The sequence below is a fragment of the Nelumbo nucifera genome, chromosome 5 (assembly GCF_055504915.1).
Source record: "Nelumbo nucifera cultivar China Antique chromosome 5, China Antique-T2T, whole genome shotgun sequence".
Classification (NCBI taxonomy): Eukaryota; Viridiplantae; Streptophyta; class Magnoliopsida; order Proteales; family Nelumbonaceae; genus Nelumbo; species Nelumbo nucifera.
Window position 1 is genome coordinate 23,568,889 of NC_142653.1, and position 10,669 is coordinate 23,579,557.

Below are 10,669 nucleotides of genomic sequence, written 5' to 3' on the forward strand. Positions count from 1 at the left end.
AAGCCATGGAAAGAAGAAATGTTGTTTTGAAATGATGAGCACCTCAATACGAGGGAATGTGAAATGCCAACCAACTAAAAATAAACGAATAACAAATGCTGTCCTGATCCTGGAATTCTTAACATTTTATCTATAGCAACCATTAAGACTAGAAAATATTGAAAGGATAAAGCTTAATGTCCATCTCCACAGTATGTAAATTTTATTTTTTGTTTGATCCATATTCTTTAGGAGTATTTTATCACAAAAGGTAGTATTGTGCAGTGGATACTTGAGTAACAATAAATTTTCACACCAGATGATAAGTCTCAAAAGATTCACTTCTGAGTAGTTTCTGTTTTGATCTCAGCATCATAAACGCTGTCTTATGTGCTTTTTTTGGAAATACTTTGGATAAAAGGAATTCCTTACAGCTTTATTAATTCTATTCCAGGTGTTCTTTAGTGAAATCCTCTGGCTCTAATTAGGCTATTTGGTAAGTGTATGTATAAATAAATATGCTTGAGAGAGAGAGTTGGGCAATTCTCATTACATTGTCACACTTATACATTTAATGTGCCTAAGATTGGTCTCTACATCTTTCAAAATTCAAATATTGTCCATCTCTTTTAATGTAATAAAAATAATTAAGAGGGAGGTCATAACTTCCTAATTGGAAAGGAAAAGCAGACCCATAAAAGATATTTGAGCAATGAGAAAAATACCAAATTACAAAAATACCTCTTGTATTCACAAATTCAGATGAAACCACCCACTGTAAACCCGAAACAACAACTTCCAGTTCAGTGTATTACATTACCCAACAAACTGTTTGTTGAAGGGGAGCTCTGTTCACTGAACCAGGGATCCTGCACAGAAACGGGTGAATTATCTTTCATTTCTGTTGAAATTATGCATTCATCTCTCTGTGGCACAAACAGTCTCTGATTCCCTAGCCCTACTTTCTTAGCAGCCACCCCATGTGACTTCTCACTCAAATTAGATGGTGATGAGCATGAGGATGCTACTGAAGACTCCATGCAGACATTCTCCTCCATAGGGGCCCACCCGCTTAGCCTTATATTTTCTAGCTCAGTTGCCACTTCCATCATAGAGGGCCTCATGTCCCTATGAAATGCAAGGCATCTGAATGCCAGCTCTGCTACCTTATGAACGGATGAAAGGGTCCAAGCATCCCTATGTGGTTCAAGAAATGGGTCTATGATCTCATCTACACATCCCTTCCCAATTCTGTCTATGGCAAGGGCAGCCAAATTGATATCACTGTGGGGCCTAGAGAAGTCCACCACCTTCATTGCTGTGATGATCTCCACAAGAACCACCCCAAAGCTGTAAACATCACTTTTGTCAGAGAGATGAAAGTTCTGATGATATTGAGGATCAACATATCCTGGAGTCCCTTGTGGGGCAGTTGAGATGTGGGATGACTCTGTCATTCCAAGTCTAGAAAGACCAAAATCTGCAACTTTTGAGTTATAATTGTAATCTAAGAGAATATTGCTCGATTTGATGTCTCTATGGTAAATGGGTGGGTTCATGGTGGAGTGGAGATAGGCAATGGCATGAGCAGTTTCAGTTGCAATGGTGAGGCGAATTGTCCAAGGGAGACCATTACCTCTTTCCCTTTGTAAATGCTGAGATAAAGTTCCATTGGGCATGAACTCATATACAAGGATCTGTTCACCTCTCTCTATGCAACAACCTAAGAGGCGGACTAGATTTGGGTGGCTTACAGATGAAAGGAGCTTGATCTCATTCATGACTTGTTCCATTCCTTCAGTATCTCGGTGTCTGATCTTTTTTATAGCTACCCACTCATCATTGTGAAGCTTTCCTGCATAAACTGTTCCATAGGCTCCAGTTCCCAGCCTCTGTTTCTCTGAGAAGCAATTTGTGGCTCTCTCAATTTCCTTGTAAGGATAAAAAGGGACAGTCAGACCACCTGCAGCTTCAGATAGTAGGCGTTTGCTCTTCCAGGTTTTCAACGAAGTAAATCGCCTTCGGATGAAGTAGCAGAGAAGAGACAACCCGGCCATTAGAGAAGCTCCAGCAATAATGCCTGAGAAATGAGTAATTCAATTTTAGAAATTAAATTAGGTAGCACAAACTGAGATCAGCCAATTTGTTCCAAGAGAAAAGCCAAATGTTAGTTCTGTATCCAGTTCACCCCTCACAAGACTACAGATAGCTAGGACCAATATTAGACAATGCCATAATGGCCCTTTAAAATTGGAAAATTAAAATTCAGCTCCGCACTGTTCATAGTAAATGCATTGGTTGGACTCTGAAGATGTTCATAATTACTTTTTTCAAACATATAAAGTCTAATCTATATATGCATGGCAGTTGAGATCAACGTATAGAACCAGTAAGGCCATTGCCCAGATACAGAATGTAGTTGAGATTGGCTCAAACCAACTACAGCTTCTATATATTCTATGCAGAAGAATGACAAAGAAGATATTTAGTGAACTTTTTTCCTTCTAAGATTTATGTGTGGTTGGAAATTTAGTTGTGATTAAAAAGCACATATATAGCTTCTGGGTTCCTGGATGTTGATAAGCCAAAATATATTAAAATGCATATGCTTTATCTGGTTTTGGATATTTCTTTCCGTAAAAACAGTATGGCATGATAAAATGACAGAAGAGTCATTTCCAATTTAATAGAGATCAGAAGCCAACTATGTGCTTTTAGACACAATGCCAAATGCTGCACAAGATATTGAAGCCAATAAGTGTGGAATATCCTTCTTGCTGGATTTGAAAATAAAATCTTATCTAAGTAATTCAGTGCCAGAATACATAACCCAGAGGGGGTATCTGGACAGAAGGATGAAACAATAACACAAAAGATAGCCGGATGAGCAATATAATTGTTATTAGCTAGTTGCAATTCAAGACCAAAATGATGCATTAAAAATTCACCAATCCAGATGGTAGAAATGCTAGTATGTTTTGCTAGTCCAAGAGAGGTCATAGCTATGAGTTTTAACTTTTAACTACTGAAACTATGAAGTACACAATAATGGCTGAGTTGAGTCATAGAAACAGTCCCAATTTCGGTCACTAAAATTAGTTAGGATTTCAATAAATGAATTCATTCCAAACAATTATGAATTCTTTGCGATTTGATCTTTGTTATGCTTCCAATTAGTAATAAGAAGAAAAGAAGAATGCCGGTTCCGGTTACCTCCAATTAAGACAACAACTCTGGTGGTTCCTCCGCATCGCCCTGACATGTACTTTGAAGGATTGCATTTGACTGCTCAGTAGAAAGGACAATAGCAAAAGTTAGTACAGGAGCTACAAGAGGGAAGGACAGAAAAAGTTTGAATCTTGATTTAGTCCCCTCAGAAGTTAAGATGTCCCTGTAGGATGCAAGTCTGCAACTGAACTGTTGTTCCAGCAATTACATTGGATTCAGGGAACGTGCCCTGGTTGAGCATAAGTGTACCCAAACCAGGACCATACCACATATTATGCAGGAATACGTGTAATATAGGTGGTTCCTAACCAGACCAGCCAAATGAACTTAAGAAGGCGGGGCATGATGGAACCACCTAAACTCTTGAATTGTCTATTAAGTCGCTAGCATTCCCCTCCAAAGCATTCATTCCTTCTAAAAGGAAGAGCAAGAACGCTGAACTTTATAATAGAAATTACAAGTTTTATAGATATTTTACTGTCAATCTATATTTAATTTACAAATATAGATCTGTCCATAAGGGCTACCCGTTGGCGGACTATACTCCAGAACGCGAGAGTAGTTTGCAACTTTGCATGTTTGACAATTGACATTTTGGGTTTTCTGTGTTTAATTTATTTTTTTAGAAGTTGGATACCTAGCAGCAGCAGGGGCTGTATTCACGGTCCATATAATTTGGTCAATTCATTAAATACTTTTTTAGGGTTTCCCAATTTGTTTTTTTCTTTTTTTTTTGTTTTTTCCATTTTTTCGACGGATTCCGTTCCAAACCGTCTAAAATCCCCCTATGGCTATCCCAAGTCCCAACTATGACGACGAAATTGATGAACTGGCAATACGGGTTTGAATTTCTGAGTTCGGGTTTGAATGACTGTCTCTTTTTGGTTTTGGGTGAAAGAATACGGATCATCCACTTTGCTTGACCATGTGCTAATGAGTGACAAGTGCCCAGTTATCGTCCAATCATGGAATAAAATAGACGGTCAGGATCGTTCCATTACGTGGAATTTGACTCTAGAGCAAACGGTGGTCCATGTATTGACGGACAAGACCACAATTCCGTTCTTTGGAAGTTTGAGGAATGCTCCGGATTTATCCAAATAAAACAAACAACATATGTAGAGGGTAAACCAAAGACCGGACTGCAAAAACCAGAGGAAGAAGAAGAATTTCTCAGAACTGTGTACTATGCTTAGATTTTAATCCATGGTTCCGCAGTCTAAGAACATGTCTCACACTCACAGACTCGAGCTCCCCAAAAAGTTTTATAAAATGACCAAATATCCCCACTAAGACAGCTTTCCTCTTATAAACGTTTTTCTTTCCTGTAAAAAAGCTCACTCTTGAAAAGTCTGTGGAATGGAGGAAATGCTATTGCAGTGTTTCCATTGTTGTCCTTAAAATTAAAGCAACTATCAAGTAAATACGTAAAATTCTGGCGACCAGAAATTACCTTTACGGCAACCGACACCGGCTTTGAACCCATCTCCCTCGAATCCCTTGTTGCATTGACAACGGCATCCAGTCCCATTGTTGGGTATTTTGAATGTCGTCAGGTTCGCATTCTTAGAACAATCGCACTTACCTTCTAACCACCAACCGACCTGAACCGTCTGAAACTCGAGGGAGAGAGAGGAGGAGTTACTATTCGAATCAATTGCGATGGACGAGAATAAGTATTTACAATTAACCTCATTCACGTCATCATATTTCATGAAATCCTTCCCTCCCTTGGCAAAGCATTTTATGTTTGTTCTATTTTTGGAGCAAACTTGCTTCTCAAAATGAATTTCCATCAGCGGGGCCGGAATCGAGCATCCGTTCACCGGCAAAGTACAGTTCTCTAACAATAGCCCGTTTTGCCAAGTCAGAGCGTAGTTCGCTTGGAAGAGCTGTTTCAGATTCTCGATCGGACGTTTGCATTTAGGCGGTAGATGGACCAAGATACTGTCCGAAGTAACGTTTTTGACTTTAAACTCGCCGATGAAAGCCTCCCCGTTGGTGCAATTCAAACTGATTGGGCAATCTTTGGAGAATCCTAACGGATAGGGGAATTTGACTAAGCCACATGTTGAGCTGCAGGGGGATAAGTGTTCAGAGGCAATTAAAGGGAAAAAGGAAATCACGAAGCATAGGAGCAGATTTCTGTGGTGAAAATTCATCTTCAATGGGAGATGACTCGAATTGAGATGAACAAGACGCTGATAACAGGTAGAATAGAAAGCAGAAGCGTCTGAAAATTCATTGGCCTTTTCTCCCTATTTGAAGTTCAGCGATGAGGACTTCAAATAACAGAAAAACTGATAATTGCGCGACATAGAAGAAATCTCCGTTCACAAATGAACTGCTCTGCTCTGCTTAAAGCCTTAAGGTCTTCTCTGCTATTCTCTTCTACCTCTGCTCCGCACTTCTTTAATGATTCTGAAATTTCTATGAGATTTCGAGTATACGACAGAAGGGAAAAGAAAAAGACCTCAAAAATCAACGGAAACGAAAACCAAGCGAAACCCTAACGCTTCCGTCTCTCCCCTTTTTCTCTGTAACATAGAGTTGGATTGGATGGAAAACGCAGAACCGAAGAGCATAAAGAGAAATAAATCTTTTCAAGACTCATGCTCTACGCTTCTCTCCCTGCGTATTCTATTCCAAAGTCTAAAGTCTCTAAACGTAAATTACATGGCTTAAAAATTTTATTGCAAAATGACGAGAATGCCCTTAAATTTCTGAAAACTTAAGAACACTAGATACATGTGCTACTAGAGTATTATAATAAACGCGCCTTTGGCTTTGTATTGGGCATTCATCACCGTTATGATCGATCAGATGGAAGAAGAATTGGACATTGCACATGAAGTTAGGCCCCAAATCTTATTATTGTTTTTTTTTTGGTAAAGATAGATGGATAGAATTGCTTATTCTAAAAATACTTTTTTGTTTGTAAGGTAATATATTCTAAAATTCCCTGAGTGTGTAAACTCTCTCTGTCCCCCACCCCCACTATGAGATGTCAGATGTCTTTTAAATAAAATATCAACCCCATTTGATAATTGAGATGTGTTAGTGAGTGAGGGGCTTTTGGCACTTCTCCAGTTGTATTGAGGGATTTTTTAACAATATGGGAAAGTTGAGGGGTATTTGGATGAGATGCAATTAAATGAATTCCACTAACAGTTCAGAACAATGAATGATCGATCGACGATCGTAATTCATCGGCCTTCGCGGGATCGGGAACCGGGGATATGAATGAGGTAGCGTTGTAGATGACGTCATTTCACATTAACTTCGAAAAAATAAATTAATTTCATTCATGAGAAATCTGTTCTTCCTCTCACAGTCACAGTCGCAGTCACAGCCACAGCCTACAGGGATAGAAATGTCTTTTCAAAAATAAATTAATTTGGACTCTCTACAAAATAATAATAACTCTTTGAGACGGGGTTGTAGATTTCTCACTCGTAGTCGTACTAATGTGCAGCAAATGAGCGAACCAGCGTTGGCCAAATCAAACGCGTTTTCAGATAAATAACGAGTATTTTTACGGAAATATCCCTTCGGTAGACTGGGTTGACTGTGTGTCAGCCCTTTCACCTTTGGAGTCCAGAGTCTACAAACTGCAGATATGAGATATGTACCGACCGCCACAGGTGCGGTACCTGTACGTCAAGTCGGAAGTCGGAACAGCTCACAGCCACTATTCCCTGTGGGCTGTAGAGGTACAGTGAATAGCCTTGTATGTATGGGACCTTTTGAGTTTTGGCTTTGGCAGTGTCAGTCTAGTCTTGCATGGTGAATGGGTGATGAATAATAACAGTTTTCATCCCAAATACGTAGACCGTGCACCATGTTGTTTATAAGCAACCCGTAAACCAGTCAAGTAATTGAACCGGATATCGCCTATTGGACCATTACGTCCGATTCAAGTCCGACAATATTGATGGTTGGCGCCCAAGCATTTATTTTTTGCATAACCATTGAATTTATACTTTGTACTGCTAACGTACAATTTAGCTAGGTGGAAAGCGTTGCGCTCCTCAATATGTATATGGAAAACACAAGCATTTAAGTCCAAGGTTGGCGTCAAAATATTAAAAAAAAAAGTCCAAAGTCCACCAATTAAAATGCCCAATTGGTAATGTCTCTGTGGTTGAAGGATACAATTGGTAAATGGGAATTAACTAGGGTGGAGGTTATGGGTCAAGGGTATAGAGATGTGCTATCCCTAAAGCCAAATAACAATTTAGTGGATTGGATCGGTTGAGGCAGGGTGTCAATGGATGGGGTTTGGGTTTGATCGACTCAAATTAAATTTAATTTAAACAGATTGGACAGTCCAATAAGATATATTGAATTAGACCAGTGCAGATTTGATGGTCTAAAGTATTTATTAGATTGGACTGGACTTGACCCATCTGTAATGAATTTATATTGGACTGAATAGGATCGAATCAATATTGGGTTCATTGATAGAATATAAAAGTACATGTGTCAATGGATCATGTTTGGATTGAATACAATGTAAATTAAAGCGAATTTGAACAAATTGAACGGTATAGACATTGAATTGAACCTATCTAATACGGTCCAAAGCATTCATGAATTGGATTGGACTTGATCTATCTGTAATAGATTCATATTGAAATGGGTTGGGTTAGACCAATATCCAGTCCAACCCAAAGTTGAGGTAAACCGTGACCCAATTCAAAATAATTCATATTGGATTGGGATGAAGTTGGGTTTTCATTACAAGACTTTTGGTTGACGAAGGTTTGCTTTAGCATTATTGCAAAATGACAAAATTATGGTATTTTAGGATTATTATGGGGCTGTTTGGCATCATTTCCGTTTCCTGGAGCAACGGTTCCACATCAGCGTCACATTGGAAAAATAGTGCTTTAGGAAACGGGTATTTGTTTGGAATCGTTTTTCTGTAAAAAACGGTTCTCCAAGCCATGCCTCGGAAATCGGGAAGCCATGGCTTGGAGCAATGTCAAATTTGGCATTTCCTAGAGCTGCAGCTCGTTGCTGCCAATAGTACACTGATGGGTATCAGTGCTAAAAACGTTTCCTAGAGCAATGGTACCAAATAAAAAAAGTTGCTGCTCCAACAAATGTCCTACCTAGCAACAACAATTCCAAACAAAAATAAAGGCACCGCTTTCTAAGAAAATGGTGTTGCAACTGTAGCATCGATGCTAAACATATACTATGTTTTTTTCTTTTTTTTTTCTTTTGGGTTCAATGGGTTAGATAACAGGGTAGCCCATCCACGATACAATGATGATCATAACCCCCAACACCTGGTCCAAGCAGGGTTTGATCCCATGTCTTTGATGGAACAAACCAATAACTGCAATTGGGATTTGCTCCTCACATAGATGTGTAAATCGGGCTGGCCTGGCACGGCCCATATATTCTATTTATATATAATATATAATATATTATATAAATTATAATTATATAATAATATATAGTATATAATATATTAATAAAATAAAATTTTCAATTTTATTATACTAATTTATTTAATTATTGTATATATAAGCAATTGTATACATCAAAATTCATATAAAATTAAAATTTTATTTTTTTTCAAAATTTTTAAATAAATAGGCAAAAATAGCTTTGGCCCGGTTTATGGCCTGACTTGGGCCAAGGCTTGGCCCGTGGCATGGCACGAACCCCCAAAATTTTCACTAGGGAGGGTGGCATGGCCCATGAGGGTTCGCAGGCCAGCACGGCATGACCCGCACTTTGCGTGGGCCGCCTACGGGTGTAAGATTAGTGTGAGGCACGTTCTATGAGAAGCAGATCCAGACTCCAACAACTGTACCAACTGAGCCACCCAACAATTGGTAGAAAAAAACAAGAAAGATTTTGACCAATCAACCCCCCACCCCCCCACACACACCATGAATTTTGATGAAAACTCATCATTAATTTCCAATTATGGGTGTAAACGGATCGAATCCGAATCGGATAAGGCAATATCCGAATTCAAATCCAATTTAAAAAATCCGATATCTGAATTTGATTCGATATACAACGGATATTGAAAATTAATATCCGAATTCGAATCCGATTAAATATTTAAATATTCGATTCGATTAATTAATTATTTTAGATAATTAATAAATATATAAAATAAATATTTTACTGATATAAGTATACAAATATATAAATTATTTATATAACTTAATTATTATATATAAATTACATAAAATATTTTATATATTATATATAATAATTAAATAATCGGTTGAATTCGAATATTTATTGAATCGAATCAGGTCATATCCGAATTCGAATTCCATTAACTATTCGATATGAATAAAATTATCCGAATTAAATTCGGTTATATCAAATATTGAATTCAAAATCAATTTTTTGAATACCGTTTACACCCCTATTTCCAATATCGTCTTTCTATCATGATAGTATTTTAACTTGTTTTTAGTAAAGGCTTTTGAACTTAAAATTATATATATATATATATATATATATATATATATATATATATAATCACACATAAAAGCCCAAAGTTAAATGTGGCTGAAATTGCACACTCTCCTAAATTTTCTATCACTAAAATTACTATTCCATATTAGAAAGCGGCCCTCTCATCTTTAATTTCCATTATTAATACCGTGTACAAGAACAACACAATTGCCTGCTTCTTTGGCCACATTGCACTTGACCAAGTCATAAGATGAAAAATTAGGTATATAATTCAGGGCCGTCTCAGCAGGAAATATGAGCATGTTGGAGGTACAACAACGATTTTGTTAGTCATATTCTTTTTTAAGTCCATACTTGTTAATAACAAATTAAATAATGTTACATCACAAATTTATGTCGAGGGTTCTATAACAGGATTAACCCCGTGAGAGGGGGGCAAAATTGATTAATAAACACTTAATTGTTTAACACGTTTATTATACCAGTTGTAAAAAATTATAAGATTTTTTTTGGGTATCATAAAGCAATGCCGAAAAGATGATATCTGTAAAAATTTATAATCAATCAATCAATAGAATAAAGTGGCAACTAATCAGATAGTAGTGTTCATCAAAATTCAGATCAGATGGGTTTCGATGGGTCAAAGTTCTTCGGGCATTATAATTTTCCGGCATCATAGATTTATCCAATAAAATAATAACTACAGTAGTGGTGAAGTGGAAACGGAAAAGGAGCTGGCGTATTGTCACAAGTGTTCAGTATAGCGTCTGAAAGAAGAAGAAAACAGGAAGCAGGTTTAGACTTTTAGTTTGACGGAGTAGAGAGGAGGTAGGACGTGGAAGCAGAACGTACAGATTTTTGCGTTTACTCATGCGGAGAGGGAGGCTTCGTTGTATTTTGGATCATTGACTCCGACAAAATAGCTATTTACGTGTCACCGCCTCATTGCATTATTTCTTTTGTTAATCGTCCGACATCGTTGACAAATCTAATCTAGGGTCGGTTT

The 10,669-nt window shown here is 37.6% G+C and overlaps 1 protein-coding gene across 1 annotated transcript; it reads right to left on the reverse strand.

Annotated features, from left to right (window-relative positions):
* Positions 1–498: 498 nt before the first annotated feature.
* LOC104595824 (wall-associated receptor kinase-like 14) lies at positions 499–5,861 on the reverse strand. Its single transcript, XM_010256732.3, has 3 exons — positions 4,661–5,861; positions 3,193–3,264; positions 499–2,059 (listed from the first exon to the last, which is right to left on the reverse strand). Exons 1-3 carry the CDS (start codon positions 5,367–5,369, stop codon positions 783–785), a joined length of 2,058 nt encoding a protein of 685 aa, XP_010255034.1. The 5' UTR covers positions 5,370–5,861; the 3' UTR covers positions 499–782.
* Positions 5,862–10,669: the final 4,808 nt, after the last annotated feature.

Bases quoted from the DNA above. Each gene is read 5' to 3' on its own strand.
- LOC104595824 (XM_010256732.3), bottom strand. From the start codon at position 5,369: ATGAATTTTCACCACAGAAATCTGCTCCTATGCTTCGTGATTTCCTTT. The intron at 3,265-4,660 runs GTAATTTCTGGT...TCTACTGAGCAG, and splicing joins CGGTGTCGGTTGCCGTAAAG to TCAAATGCAATCCTTCAAAG. The intron at 2,060-3,192 runs GTAACCGGAACC...CTCATTTCTCAG, and splicing joins AGTTGTTGTCTTAATTGGAG to GCATTATTGCTGGAGCTTCT.